The 27,395-nt window shown below is 53.9% G+C and overlaps 5 protein-coding genes across 5 annotated transcripts; 3 read left to right on the top strand and 2 right to left on the bottom strand.

Annotated features, from left to right (window-relative positions):
- The first annotated feature begins 2,287 nt into the window (after window positions 1-2,287).
- On the top strand, window positions 2,288-3,321 carry LOC137903667 (eukaryotic translation initiation factor 5A-1-like). The gene is made up of 4 exons (XM_068747797.1): window positions 2,288-2,469; window positions 2,582-2,687; window positions 2,762-2,892; window positions 3,015-3,321. The coding sequence occupies exons 1-4, from the start codon at window positions 2,302-2,304 to the stop codon at window positions 3,075-3,077; spliced, it is 468 nt and encodes a 155-aa protein (XP_068603898.1). The 5' UTR covers window positions 2,288-2,301; the 3' UTR covers window positions 3,078-3,321.
- An 876-nt stretch (window positions 3,322-4,197) lies between these two features.
- Window positions 4,198-5,672, top strand: LOC137903705 (ribosomal protein eL22-like 1). The gene is made up of 3 exons (XM_068747841.1): window positions 4,198-4,221; window positions 5,330-5,451; window positions 5,522-5,672. The coding sequence occupies exons 1-3, from the start codon at window positions 4,198-4,200 to the stop codon at window positions 5,670-5,672; spliced, it is 297 nt and encodes a 98-aa protein (XP_068603942.1).
- A 2,163-nt stretch (window positions 5,673-7,835) lies between these two features.
- LOC137903704 (probable cationic amino acid transporter) lies at window positions 7,836-10,320 on the top strand. The gene is given in 8 exon segments (XM_068747840.1): window positions 7,836-8,124; window positions 8,201-8,277; window positions 8,279-8,438; window positions 8,505-8,722; window positions 8,795-8,941; window positions 9,018-9,226; window positions 9,289-9,953; window positions 10,091-10,320. Coding segments are annotated over 8 exon segments (1,995 nt in total).
- Window positions 10,321-11,084: 764 nt separating this feature from the next.
- On the bottom strand, window positions 11,085-14,126 carry LOC137903665 (claudin-11-like). The gene is made up of 3 exons (XM_068747795.1): window positions 13,901-14,126; window positions 13,564-13,728; window positions 11,085-11,338 (listed from the first exon to the last, which is right to left on the bottom strand). The coding sequence occupies exons 1-3, from the start codon at window positions 14,124-14,126 to the stop codon at window positions 11,085-11,087; spliced, it is 645 nt and encodes a 214-aa protein (XP_068603896.1).
- Window positions 14,127-14,426: 300 nt separating this feature from the next.
- Window positions 14,427-23,901, bottom strand: LOC137903703 (polyhomeotic-like protein 3). The gene is made up of 13 exons (XM_068747839.1): window positions 23,398-23,901; window positions 23,014-23,166; window positions 22,067-22,144; window positions 21,501-21,708; window positions 20,135-20,867; window positions 19,750-19,946; window positions 19,287-19,418; window positions 17,994-18,307; window positions 17,767-17,920; window positions 16,716-16,827; window positions 16,407-16,527; window positions 15,806-16,079; window positions 14,427-14,874 (listed from the first exon to the last, which is right to left on the bottom strand). The coding sequence occupies exons 1-13, from the start codon at window positions 23,899-23,901 to the stop codon at window positions 14,720-14,722; spliced, it is 3,135 nt and encodes a 1,044-aa protein (XP_068603940.1). The 3' UTR covers window positions 14,427-14,719.
- Window positions 23,902-27,395: the final 3,494 nt, after the last annotated feature.

The following is a 27,395-nucleotide window of genomic DNA, read 5'->3' as shown; positions in this document are numbered from 1 at the left end:
TCCCTCGTCCTTCAGCGCAGGGTCCATCCTGGAGGAACCAAACCAGACTGAACATCTGCATCATCTGGGACCACAACCAGCAAGCAGCTATTAGCGTGTAACAGCTAGCTAGCAGGGCGCGTCGTCGCCATGCTGATGGCTGCATTAGAGGAAGGCGTGAGCGACCATTCGTTCAGGACGTTCATCAACACCTGCGATACGTCCGGACACGCCCATCAAAGCAAAACGTTTTCGTTATCTCACCGAACAGAAGTAACCGTCTTTATACGCAGTAGACCCGACGTTTCTATCGTGCTATTTGTACGAACATTTTTGTATCAGGACTGTATGTATGGCAGTATGTTTGAGCATGTAGGCGTGTGCACAGGTGTGTGCACGGGCGTGTGCACGGGCGTGTGCACGGGCGTGTGACGTGCATGCGACTGTGTGTTCTCACCTCGTCTGAATCACTGGACGATAACCGCTAACACACACCTGTGATGTTGGAGATACAATAAAGGTCCTGTCCTTGTACAGCAACACACCTGCTCAGTGTTTGTTCACACCTGCCTGACCGGGACGTGACTTAAAGGACCCACGTTCGAAAAGGTTCCACGTTCTTAAAGGTTCCATGTTCTTAAAGGTTCCACATTCTTAAAGGTTCCATGTTCTTAAAGGTTCTGCGTTCTTAAAGGTTCCATGTTCTTAAAGGTTCCATGTTCTTAAAGGTTCTGCGTTCTTAAAGGTTCCATGTTCTTAAAGGTTCCACATTCTTAAAGGTTCCATGTTCTTAAAGGTTCCATGTTCTTAAAGGTTCTGCGTTCTTAAAGGTTCCATGTTCTTAAAGGTTCCACATTCTTAAAGGTTCCATGTTCTTAAAGGTTCTGCGTTCTTAAAGGTTCCATGTTCTTAAAGGACCCACATTCTTAAAGGTTCCATGTTCTCCCCTTCTACAAATTAACCCGGTTCCCAGACACTGATATGAAATCTCTGACAGCCTTTGGTCCAAACAGCAGCTGCAGGACAGCGTCCCTCTTTCTTTGAGGGACAGCGTCCCTCTTTCCTTGACAGGTTGCCAGTCCCTCCTGAACGGTTTGTTTAGTTTCACGGATGATGATGTGATCTGAGGACGATGTCCCCGTGAGCTGAGGACGATGTCCCTGTGATCTGAGGACGATGTCCCCGTGAGCTGAGGACGATGTCCCTGTGATCTGAGGACGATGTCCCCGTGAGCTGAGGACGATGTCCCTGTGATCTGAGGACGATGTCCCTGTGATCTGAGGACGATGTCCCCGTGAGCTGAGGACGATGTCCCTGTGATCTGAGGACGATGTCCCTGTGATCTGAGGACGATGTCCCCGTGAGCTGAGGACGATGTCCCCGTGAGCTGAGGACGATGTCCCTGTGATCTGAGGACATTGCTCGCAGAAGACAGATGGACATGTCCCCCTCGACCTGAACCCGCGTCGTGCTGCGTCAGACCTGGCAGCCCGCACCGGAACACATAAACGCCCCTCTCCTTCCGGTCTTTCTTCCTCGGCGGATGCTGCAGTGAAGCTGACGCGCGTGCGCAGTTCGGCCTCTTTTCCGTGGAAGGTAAGTGCGGCATGGCGCGTGTTCCTGCCCGGGGGTGAAGCGGCGCGGTACCGGGGCTGAGGCGGGCCGTTAGCGGCCGCGGCGGCCGGGGGCTGCGTGGGTGCTCCGTGGGTGCGTGGGGCCGCCGCACGCACGCAGGCTGCGCGTGTGCGTGTTCCGGCGACCATTGCCACTCTCATCAAAGGGCCTGCGGCCTTCGGAAGGCGTTCTCCCCGCAGCCGTCTGCGGGAGTTTCCCCGCGTGTCGGCGTTTAGCTGCGTTGAGCTCCGTTCACCGGAACCGCTGCCGGTTGGGCCGTTAGCCTCGGCTAACCCTCGGCAGGCTAATGTTAAGCTAACGGTGATACCGGAGCGGTGACTGCTTCTGAAACGAGTCGTTGTGACGTCACGTCGGTGGCTCCGGGCCGGACGGCACCGGCGGGCGGCCGTACTTCTGTTGTCGGTTCGATGACGTAGCGATCGGCGGTTCTGAATAATGTGACTGAACCGAAGACGTAATGACGACGGAAGTCGGTACTCTGACGTCACTGTCGGCTTCGGGCCGGTAGCTTGTTAGCTCCGGGCCGGCTAACGCGTTCCTTTCCGAATCTCGGCGGGACGTGCGGTTCGGTCCAAACTAATTGAGTCGGGTTAAGAGATCATGAACGCGATCTCGCGATGTCTCGCGAGATGTGAAGGTTCTGACCCGGGCTCGTGTGGTGTGTTTCAGCCCCCGACCCGTTGCATCATGACCGACCCAGATCTCGACTTCCAGACCGGCGAGTCCGGCGCCTCCACCACGTTCCCCATGCAGTGCTCCGCCCTGCGCAAGAACGGCTACGTGGTGCTGAAGGGGCACCCCTGCAAGATCGTGGAGATGTCCACGTCCAAGACCGGCAAGCACGGGCACGCCAAGGTAGGGTGGCCCGGACGGGGCGCTCCGGTCCGCTCCGGGTTCCTCACTGGTCCGGCCCGGTCGGGGGTTCCGGTCCGCTCCGGGTTCCTCACCGCCCCGTTTTCTCTTGAAGGTTAACTTGGTTGGAATCGACATCTTCACCAACAAGAAGCATGAGGACATGTGTCCCTCCACCCACAACATGGAGGTCCCCTCCATCAAGAGGACGGACTATCAGGTGGGTGGCGTCCGAGACCTCGGAGCAGGAGGCGTCCTCCGTCCTCATCGTCTCCGTCTCCGTCTCCTTCCAGCTTCCTCAACATCAACGATAACTTCATGAGCCTGATGACGGACAACGGGGACGTCAGGGAGGACCTCCGCGTCCCGGAGAGCGACATCGGCAAGGAGATCGAGAAGAAGTTTGAGGACGGAGACGAGTTCTGTGTGAGTGTCTGCAGCGACCCCCGGGCCAGAACCGGGACCAGGACCACGCTGGGTCTGGAGCCGGCCCGGTTACGTAATGGTGCTCGTTCCTGATTGGCCGGCGGCTTGCTTTCTGTCCTCAGGTCACGGTGATTTCTGCCATGGGGGTGGAATGCGCCATCGCTACCAAGGTCCTGGGCAAGTAGGGGGGCACAAGCACCGCCCACAACCAGCCTCGCGTTCTCATTGGTTGTCGCCAAAGCCCCCAGACACCTGCGGTCGTTCTGTTGTGACCCCCCCCCCCCTTTGACTAGCTCACCTGCAGTCATTCTGTTGTGACCCCCCCCCCCCCCCTTTGACTAGCTCACCTGCAGTCATTCTGTTGTGACCCCCCCCCCTTGGCTGTAGCTCACCTGCAGTCATTCTGTTGTAACCCCCCCCCCCCTTTGACTAGCTCACCTGCAGTCATTCTGTTGTAACCCCCCCCCCCCCCCCCCCCTCTGACTAGCTTACCTGCGGTCGTTCTGTTGTAACCCCCCCCCCCCCTTTGACTAGCTCACCTGCAGTCATTCTGTTGTGACCCCCCCCCCCCCCCCCTCTGACTAGCTTACCTGCGGTCGTTCTGTTGTAACCCCCCCCCCTTGGCTGTAGCTCACCTGCGGTCGTTCTGTTGTGACCCCCCCCCCTTGGCTGTAGCTCACCTGCGGTCGTTCTGTTGTGACCCCCCCCCCCCCCTGACTAGCTCACCTGCTTATTTCTGCTTCCTGTTTTGACACTCGCGTTTCTGGATGCTAATTTTTTATGGTCGTCTCAGGCAGGTCTGTCCTTTATGGGGGGGCCCTCCAGCTTGGGGGGGGTTGCCTGCGGTCCATTCTCCTCACCACTGGGAATGATGGTGGCGATCACTGAATACCACTTGAGCCCCCCCCAGCATGTCTAAATGCAAGGTGTCCCCCCCCCCCCCCCCAAAGCGATAAACCTGATTCCAGTCTGTAGAGATTGGGGGGTGAGACCGGTGGGGCAGCGGGTTCATCCCCATCGCCCCCCTCCGTTCTTTTGAGGCGTGTCGACCCCCCCGGGACAAGGAGGCGACTTGCAGTGAGGCGTGTTCTTTTTATGGGGGGGCGGGGTGAGTTGCTAACGTTGTGTTCACTCGAGGCCTTTGTCACCTGACTGGAGATGGCGAAATAAAACTAATGGATAAAATCTGTACACCTTGTCTGAGTTCTGTCTGGGGGGGGGGGGGGGCTGCAGCACCTGGAAGATGGATGGAAGTCACTGATTGGCTGACCATTGTTATGTGACCCAATGAAAAGCCGCCCCAGAATGTGGATCACGCTGGTCCCGTTAGTCGGTCTCAGTCCGGATCAGGGTTCTGTTTGGACATTTGCATTTACATACTTCAATGGTTTCAAGTGACGTCACGGGATTGTTATTCTTGATTTGAGATTACGTCACATCCGACCAGACGAAATTAGCGGGTCAAATATTCAGTAAAATTCGGATTAAAATAAAACTGCTGAAGCACCTTATTTGGAAAGGGTGTTACACGCACGACGGAGATCTACGTCATATCCGGGTTTGTCGGCCTCGGTCGTCAGCGCTCCCAGATGTAAGCCTGCATTCATGGGCCTTCAGCCTCGCCCCTAATCTGATCATGAAGGGTTAACAAACACTGCTGACCTGCTGTCTGGACTGGGGTTCCCGTCCCTAGCTCCCGATCGTCTAGGGTTCCCGTCCCTAGCTCCCGATCGTCTAGGGTTCCCGTCCCTAGCTCCCGATCGTCTAGGGTTCCCGTCCCTAACTCCCAATCGTCTAGGGTTCCCGTCCCTAGCTCCCGATCGTCTAGGGTTCCCGTCCCTAGCTCCCGATCGTCTAGGGTTCCCGTCCCTAGCTCCCGATCGTCTAGGTTCCCGTCCCTAGCTCCCGATCGTCTAGGGTTCCCGTCCCTAGCTCCCGATCGTCTAGGGTTCCCGTCCCTAGCTCCCGATCGTCTAGGGTTCCCGTCCCTAGCTCCCGATCGTCTAGGGTTCCCGTCCCTAGCTCCCGATCGTCTAGGGTTCCCGTCCCTAGCTCCCGATCGTCTAGGGTTCCCGTCCCTAGCTTCCGATCGTCTAGGGTTCCCGTCCCTAGCTTCCGATCGTCTAGGGTTCCCGTCCCTAGCTCCCGATCGTCTAGGGTTCCCGTCCCTAGCTCCCGATCGTCTAGGGTTCCCGTCCCTAGCTCCCGATCGTCTAGGGTTCCCGTCCCTAGCTTCCGATCGTCTAGGGTTCCCGTCCCTAGCTCCCGATCGTCTAGGGTTCCCGTCCCTAGCTCCCGATCGTCTAGGGTTCCCGTCCCTAGCTCCCGATCGTCTAGGGTTCCCGTCCCTAGCTCACGATCGTCTAGGGTTCCCGTCCCTAGCTCCCGATCGTCTAGGGTTCCCGTCCCTAGCGCATCCTTGTGGTCTGTCCAACAGGAAGCTTTCCTCAAAGAGAGGATAAAGGTCAATGGGAAGACGGGGAACCTGAGGAACGTCGTCCAGGTGGGCCGCGTGAAGACCCGGATCGATGTCACGTCTGAGCAAAAGTTCTCCAAGAGGTGAGTTGAAGCAAACATTAGAAACAGCCCCGCCCCCAGGAAGCATCTGAACCAGGTATCTGCCCACCAGGTATCTGAAGTACCTCACAAAGAAGTACCTGAAGAAGAACAACCTCCGTGATTGGCTGAGAGTGGTGGCGGTGGACAAGGAGACGTACGAGCTGCGCTACTTCCAGATCGGCCAGGACGACGGCGAGGGGGAGGCGGAGGCGGGCGAGTGAACGGCGAGAATAAACGTGGGAAGGAACGTTTGTCTTGTTTCGTTCTTGAGAGGTGAAACGCGGATTAGAACCGTGTCCCAGACGGACGGAGCTGCAGGACCGTCCACGCCCACTAGGTGGCGCTGCAGCGTCGCAGGGCAAAGAATAGATAGATTTAATGTACGTAATAAGACGAGACCACAAAGGAAGTGATGTCATTGGACGTCAGCTACAGAGATCCATGATCTGTCTTTACTGGCCGTTAGCGTGTAGACGGTGCGTTTCTATGGTTACGCCTAGACTGGATGGTCCGCTGGATAGTCCGTCCCAGTGGGCCCGGTACCGGGGCCAGTCCGTCCCAGTGGGCCCAATACCGGGGCTAGTCCGTCCCAGTGGGCCCGGTACCGGGGCCAGTCCGTCCCAGTGGGCCCAATACCGGGGCCAGTCTGTCCCAGTGGGCCCGGTACCGGGGCCAGTCCGTCCCAGTGGGGCCCGGTACCGGGGCCAGTCCGTCCCAGTGGGCCCAATACCGGGGCCAGTCCGTCCCAGTGGGCCCGGTACCGGGGCCAGTCCGTCCCAGTGGGCCCAATACCGGGGCCAGTCCGTCCCAGTGGGCCCAATACCGGGGCCAGTCCGTCCCAGTGGGCCCGGTACCGGGGCCAGTCCGTCCCAGTGGGCCGGTACCGGGGCCAGTCCGTCCCAGTGGGCCCGGTACCGGGGCCAGTCCGTCCCAGTGGGCCCAGTACCGGGGCAAGTCCGTCCCAGTGGGCCCGGTACCGGGGCTTATCCATCATAATGAGGTCCAGATTCTGAGGACAGACTGCCTGAAGCTGCTATTTGGACGGGCGTGGCAAGGCAAGATCTGAGAAAACCGTCAGTCAGAACCAGGAGGAGGAATGTTCACCTCATCTGGACCGGTTCCTGTCCTCCCACCTGGAGCATATAAAACACATCCTCAGGAATGTCTGCTCAGATGATCTGGATTCTGCAGCAGGTCCCAGAAGGGGGGCGGTTCTGGGGTCTGAATGTATCGGAGGCACTCCTTCCACGTGAGACCTCACGCTTCATGGTCCCAGGTCCAGGTCCGGCTCCCACAGAACCTCTGGGCCGGTAGCGAGGTCGTTCAGAAGCATTCTGCTAGTAAATGCTGACGGGCGTCGCCATGGTGCCGGGTGCTGGTAGCGTAGAACCCCGTCCCTGGACCCCCCAGCCCCGTCTGAAGAGGACGCACCGCCTGTGGACTCCAGTCACATCACCTGTGCTGCTCAGAACCCTGATTCTGGTTCACCTGCCCTGCTTGTGTCCTGGCCCTCCTCTGATTGATCTGATTACCTGGCGTGCCTCCTGGAGTCATGAAAGTTACTTTGAGGACTCCCTTCTCCTGTCGTGCTTTTGGGTTCTCCCGGTCTGTGACCTGACACCGTCTCACCTGACGACAGGTGAGAGGCGGCGTACACCCAGGATGAGACGCCACACCCCCTCCTATCAATGGATGATGACACACACACCACCAATCAATAATGTATCGGCACGATCACATGACATCAGGTGTCCCTGGTCGCCTCCTCCCGTCACCACATCCTGCTGGTCTGCAGACGCGACCCAGACATCTCCTCAGGTGAGTCTACCTGTCTGCTCAGGTGAGTCTGTTCAAGCCTTTTTATTGGTTAACGCCGCAGGTAGGTACCCAACCTGTTCACCGGGCGTTGGCTCAGGTACACGTTCACATTCGTCATGAATGTTTCAGACGCTCTCGCTCCAGTGAGTCACAGCAGCTGATCCCATCGTCACCTGGACAGGTACACCTGCCTGATGCTCACCTGTAACTCAGCAGTCGGCTGCTTCTGGGTCTGTTTGAAAGCCGAGTAGAGCGTAATCTGTAGGCTCAGCCTCCAGCGCCCGAGTACTGAGCGAGGTACTTTTACTTCATAGTAATATGCTGACGTCATGTTACTGCTGAAGTACATTTAGTCTGGTCGTGTACTTCATTCCTTTGAGGAGGTACATGCTCTAATACTTCACCGCTGTCGTCTTTAGTTACTAATGTTTCCTGACGGCGCTTTAAATGGCCCAGAGGACTTTTACTTGCCACAGTATTTTTATTGCAGTACTTGTACTCTCATTTGCAGTTTGATCGCCAGGATGGACTGACCGAGGAACGGTAGTCGCATCAAACGCACCGCGATGGCGGCGTGGCTGGGCCGCATGTCTCTGACCAACACCTGGTCCCGCCTCCTCCGGACCAAGCCGGTGGGCGCCATGGCTCACGACCTCGATGACCTCACCGAGCTCCAGGAGGGGTCGGCGGCTGGACTCGCCAAGGTCCTGACCACCATGGACCTGGTGTCGCTCGGCGTGGGCAGCTGTGTTGGCACGGGGATGTACGTAGTGGCTGGATTGGTTGCCAAGGCGATGGCTGGGCCGGGGGTCATCCTGTCCTTCGTCATTGCGGCGGCGGCCTCCATCCTGTCAGGTGAGACGGACCCGTCGGGCCCCCGGGTGGTGGAGCCCGTGCTGGTGCTAGGCGTGTGTGTGCTCCTTGTTCCTAGGCGTGTGTTACGCAGAGTTTGGCGTCCGTGTCCCCAAGACCGCTGGCTCCGCCTACACCTACAGCTACGTGACGGTTGGGGGAGTTCGTGGCATTTTTCATTGGCTGGAATCTGATCTTGGAGTATCTGATTGGCACAGCAGCGGGGGCGTCGGCTCTCAGCAGCGTGTTCGACTCTCTAGCCAATCACAGCATCAGTAGCTCCGTGATGACCCACCTGGGCACGCTGCGCGGACTCGGTTAGTACCTCCGGGGCGTGGTTATCGCCATGGTGATGCAAACGCACCCTTCCTCCTGCGCCTCAGGTCAGGGTGAGGACACGCCCCCGGACCTGCTCGCCCTCTTCGTCGCCTTGCTGGTCACCCTGATCGTGGGACTCGGCGTGCAGAACTCCGTGAGCGTGAACCACGTCCTCAACGGGGTCAACCTGGCGGTCTGGGTCTTCACCGTCCTCGCCGGACTCTTCTTCCTCTCTGCCAGCAACTGGGAGGGGGGGCGGTTCCTGCCCTACGGCTGGTCGGGGGTGAGCTCGGACCGCCCCCTTTAACCCGCTGTTGGCAGCGATTGGGCAGAGGTAACAGGTGTGTTGTGTCAGGTGATGAAAGGGGCGGCGACTTGCTTCTACGCCTTCATCGGCTTCGACATCATTGCGACAACGGGAGAGGAGGCCAGAAACCCGAACGCGTCCATCCCGTACGCCGTCACCGCCTCGCTGGTCACCTGCCTCGCCGCCTACCTGTCGGTCCGTCCCAGGGTCTGAGCGCGTCCCGAGTCTTCCGGCGCCCCTTTGATCCCGTCCCACCTGTCGTCCCGTCCAGGTGAGCGTGATCCTGACTCTCATGGTTCCCTCCGGTCTCATCGACGGCTCGGCGCCGCTCCTGGAGATGTTCGCCGTTCACGGCTTCCTGTGGGGGCGGTACGTCGTGGCCGTGGGCGCCGTGGCCGGGCTGACCGCCTCCCTGTTGGGCTCTCTGTTCCCCATGCCCAGAGTCATCTACGCCATGGCGCAGGACGGCCTGCTCTTCAGGTGAGAGGGCGGGGCATACAGGTAGGTGTTTGGAGGGCTCTGATCTAACGGCGTGCTTGCAGGTTCTTGTCCCACGTCTCGCCGCTCACACGCACCCCCACGGTGGCGTGCGTGGTGTCAGGGGGCTCGGCGGCGCTCCTCGCCCTGCTGGTGAGCCTGCGGGACCTGATCCAGATGATGTCCATCGGCACCCTGCTGGCCTACACGCTGGTGTCCGTGTGCGTCCTGCTGCTGCGCTACCAGCCGGCGGACGGCGTGGACGGCGTGGACGGGGAGGAGTCTCACCGCAGCGGGGCAGCAGCAGGAGAGGCGGGCCGCGCCTCCTTGCTGGGACGGCTTCTGGGAGGTCACTACTCCGCCCTGCGGACGCGGCTGGCGGTCCCCGACGCGTCCGTCCGGCCCACACCGGCCACCGGCGGCACCGTCGCCCGATGCACCGTCCTCTTCTTCGTCATGTCCTTCCTCCTCTGGTCCACTGTGATATTCGGCGTTGAGCAGGGAACGGGCACCGGGGCGGCGCTCTCGGGCCTCGTGGCCGTGCTGATGGCGGCGTCCATGGCGAAGCTGCTGATTGTGATCCTGCAGCAGCCGGAGAGTGGGCGGAGACTCCCCTACATGGCACCCTGTGTCCCCTTTGTCCCCATGGCAGCCATACTGGTCAACAGCTACCTGATGCTCAAACTGTCTCCACTCACCTGGATCAGGTTCACCGTCTGGTGCTTCATAGGTAAGATCTGTTCCAGATGGGGCGGGGCCAGGATCAAACAGATGTTGAACTTTCTGAGGTTCAGAACAAACAGTCCTGTTTGGCAGGTGATGAAGAGGAGGTGGCTAACCTTCCTCTGATCTTTGGCTCCTCCTCAGGTCTCCTGATCTACAGCTTCTACGGCGTTTGGAACAGCACGCTGGAGCGGAACGCCTGCGAGCAGCAGGCCTACGACGCCCACCTGGACCGGGACCAGGACCAGGACCAGGACCAGGACCAGGACCAGAGACCCTACCAGGGCTGGTCTGCCCCGGAGGAGGCCGGATACCAGTCAGCTCCAGGAGGACCGGGGGCGAGCAGCCAGGGCTTTGATGAAGAGCTGGGCTGACGGCTGGGACAGCTGTTGCTATAGCAACATCAATCCGGTGTGACGCGTCTCTGTCTCTCGTTAGTTTTACTGTGTGAACCTGAACTGAATAATAAACTTCGCTTTGAGTGAATGCAGCTTTTATTATTTTCACACAGCGTGTTAAAGTCGTTACATCGAGCTAGAACAGGTAAGCAGGTGTGGTTAAATGACAGCAGGTACCAAAACAAATGCTATGCTAACAGGAAATGCTAACCCACCACAGCAGGAAGAATGTGGATAAAGTGAGGTGCTGTGATGTCATCAATGCTAACTGGAGCTAGCTGCATGCGTAGCCTATTGCCAATAAGAAAGCTCAAGATTGTGACACATTTTTACACCTGCGGACCCTCCTCTTCCTCCTCCTCTTCCTCCTCCGTCTCATCAGAGTATATGTGACTCACAGCAGCCAATAGCAGGAGGAGCACGCTGACGCAAAGTCATGTGACTCCTAATGGTGGAAGTGATGTCATGAATTACGTAATGTTGTTTTAATTAGGTGGGCGGAGCTTCTGCACCACCTGCTGGACATCTGAACAAGAATAAGGATAACCAATAATTTCATCTGACATTTAATTCAACCCTGATCCTTAACCCCTGACCCCTAACCCTTAATTCTTAACCTCTAACCCTGATCCTAACCTCTGATCCCTGACACTAACCCTTAACCCCTAACCTCTAACCCGTGACCCTAACCCCTGCCTCAGATGAAGTTTCTGACTCCAGGGGCGAGTCTGAGAACGTCCTCAGACTCGAGCACTCTTGGCATGGTTGGCGGGGGGGTCCCGGGTCACGGACCGGCCCCTGGAGTAGAAGAAGCTGCTCTCCCGTCTGAGGACTCCGGGGTCGTTGCCATGGCAGCACAAGATCAGGAACCCGCCGAGCAGGCAGAGCGCCGAGCCGACCCAGCCGGCGTAGAGCGAGAAGCCGAACGCCATCAGGCCCTCGGCCCGGTGGGTCCCGATGGGGAACCAGATGGTGGACACCATGCTGCACACAGCTGGGGGGGGGGGGGGGGGTCACATGACTCGACATTCATTCCATGACTTGAGACTCGACTTGGACTTTAACAATGACTCGGCACTTGACTTGGACTCGAAGAGACTTTCACCAAAACACAAAGATTAAAATGTATGTTAATAATGAACGCTCTGTCTCTGTGTGTGTGTGTGCGCGCGTGCGCGCGAGAGAGAGCTGGCACAGCATCCAATCAAATTAGATCACGTTGTTTTGATCCGACAGCATCCAATCAAATTGCAGAACACCCAGTGACGTCGTCGCGCTGACCAAAGCGCCGGTTTACAAAACCGAAGATTGTGTCTTTGGGACAGAAAACGAGTTTCCGTGTGCGAAACAAGCGGGAAGAGGATCAAAGGCGGACAGACAACCACTTCCGGCTTCGACCGACCGCTAACGGTAGCTTATCGGCTAAGTAGCTTTGCTAGCTGCGTAGCTAATGAGGCTAAACACGGTAAGCCGGTGCGTCCCCTGCGGGTTCACTGCCCGACTGCTACTTTGACCCGAAAAGGTCGACAGAGGCGGCTTAAAGCAGCTTAAAGCGGTTTAAAGCGTCTTAAAGCGGCTTAAAGCAGCTTAAAGCAGCTTAAAGCAGCTTAAAAGCGTCTTAAAGCGTCTTAAAGCGGTTTAAAGCGGTTTAAAGCGGCTTAAAGCGGTTTAAAGCGTCTTAAAGCGGCTTAAAGCAGCTTAAAGCGGTTTAAAGCGGTTTAAAGCGTCTTGAAGCGGTTTAAAGCGGTTTAAAGCGGCTTAAAGCGGCTTAAAGCGGCTTAAAGCGGCTTAAAGCGGCTTAAAGCGGTTTAAAGCGTCTTAAAGCGGCTTAAAGCAGCTTAAAGCGGTTTAAAGCGTCTTGAAGCGGTTTAAAGCGGTTTAAAGCGGCTTAAAGCGGCTTAAAGCGTCTTAAAGCGTCTTAAAGCGGCTTAAAGCAGCTTAAAGCGGTTTAAAGCGGCTTAAAGCGGTTTAAAGCGGTTTAAAGCGGCTTAAAGCGGCTTAAAGCGGTTTAAAGCGGCTTAAAGCCGCGGAGGTAACGTAACGTTCACGTTACTGCACGCATTTACCGAGTCCGGGAGGGGATAGGCATGATCGTTGCTTTATAAAGTCCATAAATAGTCACGTGGTGCTTGTTGTACGCGACGGAAATAGGTCAGCACTTTCTCTCTCTCTCTTTTACTACGTTATCAAATGTGTTTATTCTGTAAACAAATAGTCTAAAAGGAAGAATATGAGTTAAATGGACTGGTACTGCTTCAGTACCGTGTAAAGTTCAATGTTAAACTGTTTGGCTTGATAAATAAATAGATTTTAAAAGCATACATGGTCTGTTTAAATGTAATATATTATTACTCTGTCGTTAAAATGACCCAAAAGGACTTGAAACTCAAAGTGTTGGACTTGCGACTTGACTCGGGACTCGAGGGCAAAGACTTGAGACTTACTCGTGACTTGCGAAGCAATGACTTCCTCCCACCTCTGGAAGGTACGGAACCCAAACTCTAGACCCTGGTCCTCAAGAAGGAACGGTACCCAAACTCTAGACCCTGGTCCTCAAGAAGGTACGGAACCCAAAACTCTAGACCCTGGTCCTCTGGAAGGTACGGAACCCAAGCTCTAGGCCCCGGTCCTCAAGAAGGAACGGAACCCAAACTCTAGACCCTGGTCCTCAAGAAGGTACGGAACCCAAAACTCTAGACCCTGGTCCTCAAGAAGGTTTGGAACCCAAACTCTAGACCCTGGTCCTCAAGAAGGTACGGAACCCAAAACTCTAGACCCTGGTCCTCAAGAAGGTACGGAACCCAAACTCTAGACCCTGGTCCTCAAGAAGGTACGGAACCCAAACTCTAGACCCTGGTCCTCAAGAAGGTACGGTACCCAAGCTCTAGGCCCTGGTCCTCAAGAAGGTACGGTACCCAAGCTCTAGGCCCTGGTCCTCAAGAAGGAACGGAACCCAAACTCTAGACCCTGGTCCTCAAGAAGGTACGGAACCCAAGCTCTAGGCCCTGGTCCTCAAGAAGGAACGGAACCCAAACTCTAGACCCTGGTCCTCAAGGTACATTTCACAATTTTATTCCTAAAACTACATTCCTAAATTCTAATCTCAAAATATTCCCCAAACTTTTGTCAATCAAAACTTTTTGCAGTGTGTTAGCTTTTTGTTTGCATTTCATTTTTCAGACGGCGGGGGGGGGGGGGGGGGGCAGCAGGTCTCCTCACCCATGACGAGGAACAGGACGCCCCCCAGCCGGGCGCGGCGCTGCTTCACGGCGGGCGAGTCGCTCTGCAGCCGGATGCAGGCCATCGACATGAGAACCAATAGCATCGCAGGAAGGCCCAGAAGACACGCGGAGACCATCAGAGCACGGGACGCCTGGATGTGAGCTGGGGGGGGCGGGAAAACGGACATGCAGCCATGACGACGACAACAACAACAACAACAAACTACGAGTGAGATTCTACAAGATGACTTTATAGAGTAAAACATTTCAGCTGCCTTTGTTTGAAGCTACGAGCTCAGTCATGTGATAGAATACTTAGCCCCCCCCCCCCTGACCAGGTAAGGTGAGGATCTGGTTCAGGGCCACGCAGTGATACAGGGCCGGAGAGATGACGCACTCCGCCCACAGGCCCCTGGAGCCCAGCTCGTCCATACGGATGCAGGTGGACATTGTGTAGTCGCAGGTCCGGACCCAGTCGTTGGTCGCCGTGGCGACGATGATCCCGACCCATCCTGCACAGCTGGCCGTGCCGCCTGTGATCTGCCTGCACATGAGCGCCATGGAGCTTCAGATCGCACTGAAACTAGCGTTTGATCCGATCCCTTTGATGTGGAGTCTCCGAGCGCTGGTCCGATCGGCAAGGAAGAAACGGACGAGTGAAGAATGCCGTCTAAAAAGCTCCCCCCTCAAAGCTGCCAGCCAATCAGAGGCCGGCTCCAACCCGAAGCAGATCCGGCCTGACCTGGATCACGAGGGCCACATCTGGAGCTCAGGTGGATCTGAAGTCGGGTTGTCTCAGTGGAGCCCCCTGCTGGAGAAAAACGTCCAATAACCCCAAAGCGTTGAATAATTCTTCTTTATTTATTCAATAAATCCAAGCAGGATACCTTTAAAATGTTCAGACGCGTCTCTAAGAGAACATTACGCTTTCATCAATCACAAAGCCTACGTTTTATTGATCATATCTTTACGTAGTTATGTTAGCTCGTGGATAGACTTGTTGACGCCACACTCTAAAAAAACTAAATAGACAAATTTCATATATTAAATTTTCAAAATCCTTCATGAAATAGTTTCAAATGTACACCAAGATAGAAAAAGCTCGTATTGGTCTCAGCCTCCTAAGGCCACGCCTAAGGCCACGCCCTCTGCTCTCATTGGTTCCTCAGGGCGTTGATGTGGGCGCAGATCTTCAGCGCCGGCCCCAGCTTGATGCTCATGCTGGTCATCAGGTGGTCCTCGGTCAGCAGCAGGAGGGCCTGGCCGTCGATCTCCTGCAGCCGGAAGGCCTCCGCCACGCCCCCACACCCTGACACACAGAGGGGCGGGGTTTAGCATGCAGGTAGGACGCAGGTCCAGTTCAGGATTCAGGCAGGAGAGCTCTCCATCGGGGTGACGATGACGTCATTACAGCAGTTTGATACGTTACAACATGATCCTGAACATCTGCGGAAGAACGGGGCAGGCGTTTAAACTAGTCTCCTTCTTTGGGTGTTTAAACTAGTCTCTTCTAAACTAGTCTCCTTCTTTGGGTGTTTAAACTAGTCTCCTTCTTTGGGTGTTTAAACTAGTCTCTTCTAAACTAGTCTCCTTCTTTGGGTGTTTAAACTAGTCTCCTTCTTTGGGTGTTTAAACTAGTCTCCTTCTTTGGGTGTTTAAACTAGTCTCCTTCTTTGGGTGTTTAAACTAGTCTCTTCTAAACTAGTCTCCTTCTTTGGGTGTTTAAACTAGTCTCCTTCTTTGGGTGTTTAAACTAGTCTCCTTCTTTGGGTGTTTAAACTAGTCTCTTCTAAACTAGTCTCCTTCTTTGGGTGTTTAAACTAGTCTCTTCTAAACTAGTCTCCTTCTTTGGGTGTTTAAACTAGTCTCCTTCCCCTTTGGGTGTTTAAACTAGTCTCTTCTAAACTAGTCTCCTCCTTTGGGTGTTTAATTAAACTAGTCTCCTTCTCTGGGTGTTTAAACTAGTCTCCTCCTTTGGGTGTTTAAACTAGTCTCCTTCTCTGGGTGTTTAAACTAGTCTTTTCTAAACTAGTCTCCTTCTTTGGGTGTTTAAACTAGTCTCTTCCTCGGGTCTTTTAAACTAGTCTTTGACTAATCTTGGGATCACAGCTTTATTAGTAATAAAATGACAGTAATACCTCCACAGCCGTCTAAATAAATCAATAATCTATAATCCTTCAAAGTAAAGCTCGGGGGGTGTGTTCAGTGGTCGTATGTGAACTCAACCAATCACGTCTCACCTGGCAGCGTGCGAATGAAAGCGGTCACTTCCTCCACGCTCCAGTGGGCGGGGCTCAGGTTCAATGTGGTTGTTGGTGTGGAAACTGGCAAGGTGGGCTCGGAAGCCCTCCTTGCCCTGCGTGTCTCCCGCCGCTCCATCCTGGCTGCCATGGCAACAGCAGGATCCTCCTCCCCCGCATCCTCTTCCTCCATGTCTTCCTCTTCCTCTTCCTCTGCTGGCGCCTTCTCTTTTCCTTCCTTCTCTCTCTGGCCAGCGCTCCAGAGATCACGAGGCTGCAGGGAAACACAGGTGAGATGACAGGTGAGCTCAGGTCACCGTTTGCCCTGACTGTAGCCCCACCCCTGACCCAGACGTCACATGACGTGTACACGGTCTGTTGTTTTTGCTTAAGACTTCATCTCCCATGAGTCACCGCTGTGTCGGATCAGGTGAGTTCGGCTGGCTCTAGGTCAGAGTTCGGATGACATCACTGATGACGAGCTCCCACGTGTAGCGTGATGAAGGTGTCGAGGTCAGAACCAGTCTCAGGTTAACCACCTTTCACCAGGTAACCTGACCCGCGAGCCGGTTCAGATCAGACGTGCGTTCAGGGTCCCTACCAGTCGCAGTAGCAGAGGCTTCCCAGGAACAGACTCCGCCCTGTTGAGGGCTGGGCGGGGCCTCTCAGAGCGACCGCCTGCACTCAGGGCCCGCAGACGCTTCGTCAGACGAATGTTGAACCTTTCAGACAGGGAGACACGATGATGTCATCGCTAGTCAGGGCGTCGCCCATGGGCGTGTTACCTTTGAAATGAGGGGGTGTGGTTTAACTTTAAAAAGGAGATGGACACGCCCTGAATAACCATCTCTGTTTCGCAACACCCTCAGAAGCGGTTCATGACCTCTTAGCCAATGAGGCGGCAGCTCACCCTTGTGCACAGGAAGTTGAGCAGAAGCGTTTGGACCGCATGAAGTTGTGGGCGTGGCCTCTCTTCCCACAGAACTGGCAGTGCAGCACCGCCCGGTCTCTGTGGGAGGGTCCTGCAAAACAAACGCTATTCAAAGCTGCCAATCTTTATTGAAACATCACCACACACACAGGAAATGCTATTGCTTAATGATTTCATTATTGATTATCAGGAACCACTGGAAGGAAAAGGTTCATCAATATGCATTGATCTGATCATCCGATCATTAAAAAGGGCCTTGGAGCGATGATGTGTAGTATTGATGAGCTATTGATGGGTGAATGCATTGATCGGTGACTCTATTGATGGGTGAATGCATTGATCGGTGACTGTATTGATGGGTGAATGCTTTGATCGGTGACTGTATTGATGGGTGAATGCTTTGATCGGTGACTCTATTGATGGGTGAATGCATTGATGGGTGAATGCTTTGATCGGTGACTGTATTGATGGGTGAATGCATTGATGGGTGAATGCTTTGATCGGTGACTGTATTGATGGGTGAATGCATTGATCGGTGACTGTATTGATGGGTGAATGCTTTGATCGGTGACTGTATTGATGGGTGAATGCATTGATGGGTGAATGCTTTGATCGGTGACTCTATTGATGGGTGAATGCATTGATCGGTGACTCTATTGATGGGTGAATGCATTAATCGGTGACTCTATTGATGGGTGAATGCATTGATCGGTGACTGTATTGATGGGTGAATGCTTTGATCGGTGACTGTATTGATGGGTGAATGCATTGATGGGTGAATGCTTTGATCGGTGACTGTATTGATGGGTGAATGCATTGATGGGTGACTGTATTGATGGGTGAATGCTTTGATCGGTGACTGTATTGATGGGTGAATGCTTTGATCGGTGACTCTATTGATGGGTGAATGCATTGATGGGTGAATGCTTTGATCGGTGACTGTATTGATGGGTGAATGCATTGATGGGTGACTGTATTGATGGGTGAATGCATTGATGGGGGTTGTTTGGTTTACTGGTCAGACTCTTACTCGTCCCCGGCTTGTCGGTGACTCCGCCCTCTTCCTGCTCTGAATCAGTGGAATGATTGGTCTGTTTCACGGGCAGCGCAGCTTTCCCATTGATCCCATTCACTTCCTGTGGTTTGGTCACCTGCTCCGGAACCAACAGCGATGAGCGGTTCACCTGGATCATACAGGTACGTTATATCAAACTGTGAGGTACACGCCAACATCTGTGTGTGTGCGCGTGCACATACAGGAAATGGCTGGAGCCCCTCCTGGATGACAAATCCCTCAACCAGGTGGGTGAGAACCTGTCGCCCCTCAGGCCACGCCCTTGGCTCCCAGGGGCTGAACCTTGCAGACTCATCTTCTGATTGGCCGAATGTGTCTGTCTCGGTTTCGGGGCGGTGCTCGTCTGCGGTGGCGTGGCCCTGCTTTGTCTCGTGTTGTGATAGGCTGAGGTGGGTCAGATGGGCGGAGCGAGTAGAGAGGAGGGGAGGAGGGTTTTCTGCTGATGGGGTGATGAAGGGAGAGGACGGGGGAGACTGAGAGGAGAGGCTGGACAACGCTGGGTGGAGCAGAGACCACAATCAATTAGTGAAGTCACAGACACCTGCAGCAGGTGGAAAGGTGATCAATAATAGTCTGTAGAAATAAAGTTAATCACAGACTAAACTGATTGATAAATTAGTCATGAATGCTAAACAAAGACAATGATAATCAATGAATCATTCAGCAGATTAATAAATTGGAATGTTTTTTTTTACCAACTAATATAATAGATGTTTCTCTTTGTTGATCGAATAAGAAGTCGTTACTAAATGATCACAAATATATTGCTGTCAAGAGATGTAAGAACGAGCGATTAATTAATAATGAGCTGTAATTAATGAATCTCTTTTTTCATAGAAAAGCCCTCAACTTGAAGTATTCTCATTTAAATACATTACTTTATTGTGGCAGATGAAAAGATTGATTGATAAAGTCATTGATTGTTTGTCAGAGATGCAGACGTTTACATTCTGCTGCCTGCAACATCTAGTTTCCACCACCAGGGGGAGTATTGCTGCGTTCTGTTGTCAATCTCCAAAAAATTAGAGAATTAAACATCAGGTCATATAAAGTGCTGCAAGTTAACGCATTAAAAAACAAACACGTTTGTGATCAATACAAGTATTGAACACTTTTGCTCTGCTTCAGATCAGACCCCCACTACGGCGCTTCTACCTCAATGCCCCCATTTACCATGTAGCGTATATCAATAATCATAATGTGGAGTTCACCCTTAAAGATACTCGGCCTTATTAAATGTGTAATAAGCATCAAATATAACATCCTAATAGTCATCAATACTTTAGCTATCTAGAACTTGTCGGTCTGATTGTATTGATAACAGAAAGATCATTGTGATGTCTTTGACTAACCCACTGGACCAAGACATGGATGAAAGCCCTGATCCATGTTGTCCAGTTCTAAACACTGGCTCCCGGGCCTTTGGTCAATCAATCAATCAATCAATCAATCAATCAACCCACGGTTGAAGGTACCTGATTGGTTGTCAGATTGTGTTGACATGTTCTCACAGAAGTCCTCCTGGCTGATGGGCTGGAGGTCCAGATGAGACTCTGCTAGCCTCTGACTCTGGACAGGCACCTCCGGGACTGGAGCTGGAGCTGGACCTGATACCGGGACTGAAACTGGAGCTGGAGCTGGACCTGATACCGGGACTGAAACTGGAGCTGGAGCTGGACCTGATACCGGGACTGAAACTGGAGCTGGAGCTGGACCTGATACCGGGACTGAAACTGGAGCTGGAGCTGGACCTGATACCGGGACTGAAACTGGAGCTGGAGCTGGACCTGATACCGGGACTGAAACTGGAGCTGGAGCTGGACCTGATACCGGGACTGAAACTGGAGCTGGAGCTGGACCTGATACCGGGACTGAAACTGGAGCTGGAGCTGGACCTGATACCGGGACTGAAACTGGAGCTGGAGCTGGACCTGATACCGGGACTGAAACTGGAGCTGGAGCTGGACCTGATACCGGGACTGAAACTGGGACTGGAGCTGGACCTGATACCGGGACTGAAACTGAAGCTGGGACTGGGACTGAGGCTGAAGCCGGGACTGGGTCTGAAACGCGGACTGGGGCTGGGGTTGGAACTGAAACCAGCACTGGGACTGAAACCGTCACTGGGGTTGGAACTGAAACCGGGACTAGGGCTGGGGTTGGAACTGAATCTGGGACTAGGGCTGGGGTTGGAACTGAATCTGGGACTAGGGCTGGGGTTGGAACTGAATCTGGGACTGGGCTTTGAACAGGAGCTGAAAAGAGACCCAGTACGGTCTTTGGCTCTGTAACTGGATCGGCTGCTGGGATGGAGTTCTGGTACTGACTGCTCAGGTTCTCGGCCTGATCCATGGTGGTCTCTCCTCCCTCAGGGGACTCCTCCTCCTCCCTGTAGCTCCGCCCTTCCTCTGTCATGTCCATACGGTTGTCCTGTCTGTCCTCCTCTTCCTGACTCAAGACGTTTCCTTCCTTCCTCTCCTTCTCTCTTTGGTCAACTTTGTCCACCTTCAGCTCTTGGACTCCTTGTGGTCCTCCTCCTTGGGGTCCTCCTTGGGGTCCTCCTTGGGGTCCTCCTTGTGGCTCTCTGTCCTCCTCCACGTCTGCGTTCTGGTTCGCAGCCTGACTCTGAGGAGATGCTGGACTCAGGACGGACGGGGGGGAGGACAAAGCAGAGGTGGATTTTGGCGGTGTTGGCTTTAGAGGGACACTACTTGACGTCCTCATTACTTGGCTGGAAACGTCGTATGACTGAACAATAGGGGGCGTGGCTTGGACAGCGTGGTTGTAGGACTGCGGTTGGCGTGCCGAAGACAGGGCGATGATCTGCAGCTGCCTCGCCGCAGAAGGGGATCGCTCCAATTGGGAGGAGACGGACAACGGACTGTGCTGTGATTGGTTGGGTCCCATCATAGACCTGCTGAGGGGAGAGGCGTGGCTAGTGGGAGCAGCAGGGATTGGCTGGAAGGTTGAAGTTTGCCGTGGCGACGCTGTTCTGTGACCATTTGGAGAATGAAGTCTGGGTCTGAGAGGGACGGCTCGGACCGGAGAGTAGAGCGCTGCGAGAAGGACAGGGACGGGTAAGTCCATCTGCATGTTGCTGTTAGCGTTAGCACGTCTACTGCTACTAGCAGCTCTGCTAGTGTTAGCACGTCTACTGCTACGAGCAGCTCTGCTAGTGTTAGCACGTCTACTGCTACGAGCAGCTCTGCTAGTGTTAGCACGTCTACTGCTACAAGCAGCTCTGCTAGTGTTAGCACGTCTACTGCTACTAGCAGCTCTGCTAGAGTTAGCACGTCTACTGCTACTAGCAGCTCTGCTAGTGTTAGCACGTCTACTGCTACGAGCAGCTCTGCTAGTGTTAGCACGTCTACTGCTACGAGCAGCTCTGCTAGTGTTAGCACGTCTACTGCTACTAGCAGCTCTGCTAGTGTTAGCACGTCTACTGCTACTAGCAGATCTGCTGCTAGTGTTAGCTCTGCTGCTAGTTTTAGCATGTCTACTGCTACTAGCAGGTCTGCTGCTAACGTTAACACGTTTGTAGCATCTGCTGCTAGGCGTGTTATGAACCTGAAAGTATTGAGAACTCCATGACATCATCATGACGTTAATCAGGTAGGTAAGATAGGTGATTAGCTGAAGCTAAGTTATTCAACGTTAAGCCAGCGCAGAAACACAAAACACGACCTTACTTGGAGGGGGGACAGAGAGGTGACGGCTGGGCGGGGTCATTCTCTCGGTTGCCGTGGAGCTGGGCTGTGGTCGCGGCCTCAGAGGAGGGAAGAAAGGGGTCTGAGGGCGAGAGAGGGGAGGCGGTGCCGAAGGGGGAGTCTGGATTCGGAGGGAGGGAGGGACGGTGAGGGTCCCAGGGGGAGGAGGCCTCAGAGTGAGACTCTGGAGCTGGAGACGAGGGAAGAGACAGACAGGAAGACGTTATACTTTCAGGAACCTGAGGCTACCTCCCCAAGCAGCAAGCGTCCAATGAGGCGCCAGCAGCCATGCACAGGTGCTGCAGGTTACTGTCTGCTGAGAGGAAAGGTGAAACACACCTGGTTTACAGAGGGCCCCGCCCACACGCTACATTATATTGATTTGAGACGTTAGTTTTATTCTGTAGGGGGCGCTACCTGCCGGCTCCTCCACGGTGGCTAACAGCCGGTCTAATGCTAGCTTTGTTAGCAAGATGCTAGCTGTAAAAAAGGAATGATTGATGGTTAATGGTCATGCTTCTGTGACAATTTAGCAAACAGCTGCTCACCTGAGCAGAGGCGGGGCTAGAGGAAGGAGGAGAGGAAGAAGAGGAGGATGCAGGTCGCAGACCAGATGTGAGAACGAGCTGCAGGAAAGGAAAGAGAATGAACAGAGGAGGGGTTAAAGATGATTGGTTGTCCACAGGACACGCCTCCTTCATTGGCATTGGTTCCTGCCCTCAGCGCCTGAAGTTAGCCTCACAACTAGCGCTGCAGCTGAAATCCATTAATCTATGATATAGAACTGTGATTGACGTCCATGGCGAGTATCCATGGCAACACGATTGTGAAAGGTGCTATAAACAACATGCTAATGCAACATGCTAATGCGTGTAGCCTCTGGACCTCGTCGATTAATCCTGGACAGTAAATATTAGCCTGGTGCTGTCTCGGCCTCCAACACCCAGCGGGAGGACAGAGGACCGCCCAGCAGGGGGACGCCCAGCGGGAGGACGGAGGACAACCCAGTGGGAGGACGGAGGACCGCCCAGCGGGAGGACGCCCAGTGGGGGGACGGAGGACAACCCAGTGGGAGGACGCCCAGTGGGGGGACGCCCAGCGGGAGGACGGAGGACAACCCAGTGGGAGGACGCCCAGCGGGAGGACAGAGGACCGCCCAGCGGGAGGACAGAGGACCGCCCAGCAGGGGGACGCCCAGCGGGAGGACGGAGGACAACCCAGTGGGAGGACGGAGGACCGCCCAGCGGGAGGATGCCCAGTGGGGGGACGCCCAGCGGGAGGACAGAGGACCGCCCAGCAGGGGGACGGAGGACCGCCCAGCGGGAGGACGCCCAGTGGGGGGACGCCCAGCGGGAGGACAGAGGACCGCCCAGCGGGGGGACGGCGCTCTCTGAGGGTGGTACTTCCTGACCTGAGGTCATCACGCCTTCACGCTGACGGGTTCTAGCGCCTACATTCCCTACGCACCCTGTGGTGGGTTTGGCTCTTTGGTTACCATCTGGGCTCGGAGCAGGATCTGGTCTTGGCCACACCCTCGGAGACCTTTCCCGAGGAGCAGTGTCTGTGGGGAGACCCGCTGCCTGGCAGGGGAAGGGCTCTGATTGGCTCGTACGAGACCAGGTGTTCTGACCGAGTGAGTCTGTGATACCTGGGGGAGGAGAGGCGGAGCATCGTTAGAGGATAACATCATCTTCATTCCCTAAAGAAGACGACAGGTGTGACGTACGAACGGGCATTCAGAGAGCCCCCCCCACTAGCTGCTTGGGTGTAAAGGTGTGCTGTCCCGTCATCATCGTTTTCTTCCAGTCTTTATGCTAAGCTAAACATATTGAGCCAATAGAAGGAGATGGTTTCATCAGGCCTTTCACCTGGCCCTCACCTGTCTGCCGGGGGGGCTGCCGGGCGTGTGGAACGGCGTGATGGGAGCGGAGGAAGCTGTTGACCCATTCGTCAGGGTGCCGGAGGGCCGCTGGGACTTGTTGCTGCTGCCGAGGACTGGAAACGAGGAGGTGCTGGCGACAGCAGGGGGGGGAGCGGGGGGGGGAGGTGGTCTGGAGACTCCCATCGTTGAGGGAAGGACCGGACGGGAGTACGTGCGGAGGCTGGGGGTGGAGCTGAGTTTAGGCAGAGCGGGGACGAGGATATGGGGAGACGGGGAGACGGCGGTCGCCGCCATCGGCTTGGCGACGTGATTGGCTGAGATGGATGGAGCAGGGGTGAGGGGGGGGGGAGGGGAGGATGTGATGGGTGTCAGCGTGGATGCTGGGGCGTCCAGGAGCATGGGGTTGGGGGTGAGGCGAGGAGGGGCGGGGGTAGGAGGGCTGGACCCATCCGGCACCGCTCCTGGTTCTGATTGGCCGTGACAAAGCGGCGCCCTGTCCATCATTCAGCACTGTAAAAAATAAAGGGACAAACAAACGGCTTGAACACTCGCAAAAATATTTACTGCCACTAAAGATGGAGGACCACAAACACGAGATCAGGTTTCACTAAGTTTAGGGACGTCCTGATTGGCCCGTGACTTCCTCCAAGACACGAAACCCCCGGGGGAGACCCGGTTCATTCTGGAGTGGTTCTGGATCAAGGGCTCGGTCCAGAAAGTGTCTGTGGGACCGGATTAGATCTAGGTTTGTGCTCCCACACCTGTACCCAGAACCAGATCCTGACCCGGGACCAGATCCTGACCCAGAACCAGATCCTGACCCGGGACCAGATCCTGACCCGGAACCAGCCCCCCCTCGGAGCTTCTTCAAAGCGGTGCTGAATGCTTGTTTTGATAACAGCTGGAATCTCGACAGGTAACGAGCCGCTTGAGGCTGACGTCATTCTCGTGTATTTTTGGGCTCCGGCGGGGGGGGGGGGGGCGTGACGTAGGCTGCATCAACCCGCTCTGAAAGGGGCTCGGCGCGCCCCCGGCCGGCGGACAGGTGCCAGTCTGCGGATATCTGGCCGCAGCGCAGCGCGTCGGATCAGCATGTAACATCACATAAGACGCAGACGGGCCTGCGCGGCGCACGAGCCCCGCACGAGCCCCGCACGAGCCCCGCGCAGGCCCGTCTGCGTAAAGCTGGGTCACCTACCCTTCAGATCGGCCCCGCCGCGGTCCTCCAACATGCCCCTCTTCCGGTGCGGGGCGTGAACGGAGCCTCACTTCCTCGTCTGCAGCGCACGCGCGAGGAGCGCGTGCACCTCCGATCAGCCTCAAACGCAAAGTTGTAGCGCGTAGGCCCGTTTATGATGCGCGTCACCGGGCTCTCCTGGCCTCTGGAGCCGGCAGGCTGCGCGACACGCCCAGGTGTCCAGCAGCGTCACACCTGCCGCGCGTTCAGCGTCCTGCGGGCCTCGGAGCGCGGTGGAGGAGGAGCAGAGAGGAGCAGAGAGGAGCAGAGAGGAGCAGAGAGGAGCAGAGAGGAGACAGCACCGCGCAGAGCTCCGGAGGAGAACAGCTGTTCTCCAGCAGCGCGTGTGATGACGTCACTCTGTAGGCTCATCTGCTTCGACGCGTCATATTTCGTTGGAAATAAAGGCTTTGTCAGCTGAGCACCTGGATAAAGCACCTGAAACAGCTAGAGTCAAAAAGTGGCAACCGGAAGTGACGTCAATTCACAATTTAAAAAATGCAAAGGAAATGAATCATGAAAAATCAGGTGAAAAACATTATTTATGGTAAATATATAATGATAAACATATTCAACCTCCATCATGGACCAGGTTTATTAAAGCAACTGTTGATCAGCTGTTATTAACCAATAATAGATCAATAAAGCAGCTCTCAGAAGTGTTTCCTGACTGATCTCATGCAGGTGGTTCTTCCTAATCCACAGGTGTGTGTGTTGTTGTTGTTGTTGTTCGGCCGCGTGACTTGGTTTGTGAATATGAATGAATATATTTATTTGATAGAATGTTAGAGTACAAGTACAGTCACACAGTAGCATGTATTACAGTACAAGTACAGTCACACAGTATCATGTATTACAGTACAAGTACAGTCAAACAGTAGCATGTATTACAGTACAAGTACAGTCACACAGTAGCATGTATTACAGTACAAGTACAGTCAAACAGTAGCATGTATTACAGTACAAGTACAGTCAAACAGTAGCATGTATTACAGTACAAGTACAGTCACACAGTATCATGTATTACAGTACAAGTACAGTCAAACAGTAGCATGTATTACAGTACAAGTACAGTCACACAGTAGCATGTATTACAGTACAAGTACAGTCACACAGTATCATGTATTACAGTACAAGTACAGTCACACAGTAGCATGTATTACAGTACAAGTACAGTCACACAGTAGCATGTATCACAGTACAAGTACAGTCAAACAGTAGCATGTATTACAGTACAAGTACAGTCACACAGTAGCATGTATTACAGTACAAGTACAGTCACACAGTAGCATGTATTACAGTACAAGTACAGTCACACAGTAGCATGTACTACAGTACAAGTACAGTCAAACAGTAGCATGTATTACAGTACAAGTACAGTCACACAGTAGCATGTATCACAGTACAAGTACAGTCACACAGTAGCATGTATTACAGTACAAGTACAGTCACACAGTATCATGTATTACAGTACAAGTACAGTCAAACAGTAGCATGTATTACAGTACAAGTACAGTCACACAGTAGCATGTATTACAGTACAAGTACAGTCACACAGTATCATGTATTACAGTACAAGTACAGTCACACAGTAGCATGTATTACAGTACAAGTACAGTCACACAGTAGCATGTATCACAGTACAAGTACAGTCAAACAGTAGCATGTATTACAGTACAAGTACAGTCACACAGTAGCATGTATTACAGTACAAGTACAGTCACACAGTAGCATGTATTACAGTACAAGTACAGTCACACAGTAGCATGTACTACAGTACAAGTACAGTCAAACAGTAGCATGTATTACAGTACAAGTACAGTCACACAGTAGCATGTATCACAGTACAAGTACAGTCACACAGTAGCATGTATTACAGTACAAGTACAGTCACACAGTAGCATGTATCACAGTACAAGTACAGTCAAACAGTAGCATGTATTACAGTACAAGTACAGTCACACAGTAGCATGTATCACAGTACAAGTACAGTCACACAGTAGCATGTATTACAGTACAAGTACAGTCACACAGTAGCATATATTACAGTACAAGTACAGTCACACATCCTTGCGGTCTTGTTTCCGTTGAAACTCCTTCGTACATAAATCATCCACAATTAACAATACAAATAAAAATAAAACCAATATTCAATAACTCAATTGATGCAACGTAACATTAGAAAAACAAAAATAAAATGATTTTACACCGCCAGTGCAAACTAACAATTAATCTAAAATAAATTACACCACTGATGCAAAATGACAATGAATGACAATAAATAACTTACATAAATTACTGAGGGTTAGGGTTAGGGGGCGGAACCCGGGGTGAACACCTGTGTGGGTTAATCGGTGACTGCAACGTCTGCATGAGCAGGTGCTTATATACCGACGGGTGTTTACCGACGGGTGCTTACCGACGGGTGTTTACCGACGGGTGTTTACCGACGGGTGTTTACCGACGGGTGCTTACCGACGGGTGTTTACCGACGGGTGTTTACCGACGGGTGTTTACCGACGGGTGCTTACCGACGGGTGTTTACCGACGGGTGTTTACCGACGGGTGTTTACCGACGGGTGTTTACCGACGGGTGCTTACCGACGGGTGCTTACCGACGGGTGCTTACCGACGGGTGTTTACCGACGGCATGAAACAGAATGCAAACTGACTTTCGGTCGGACATGAGTCTGGCGTGTTTGTGTAATTCTCTCGTGCACCAGCAGAGGTCGTATTCCTCGGTGTTGTGATAATTAAC

Source organism: Brachionichthys hirsutus, chromosome 14 (assembly GCF_040956055.1).
Source record: "Brachionichthys hirsutus isolate HB-005 chromosome 14, CSIRO-AGI_Bhir_v1, whole genome shotgun sequence".
In the NCBI taxonomy this organism is placed as follows: Eukaryota; Metazoa; Chordata; class Actinopteri; order Lophiiformes; family Brachionichthyidae; genus Brachionichthys; species Brachionichthys hirsutus.
This window is presented reverse-complemented; position numbering and strand designations above follow the sequence as displayed.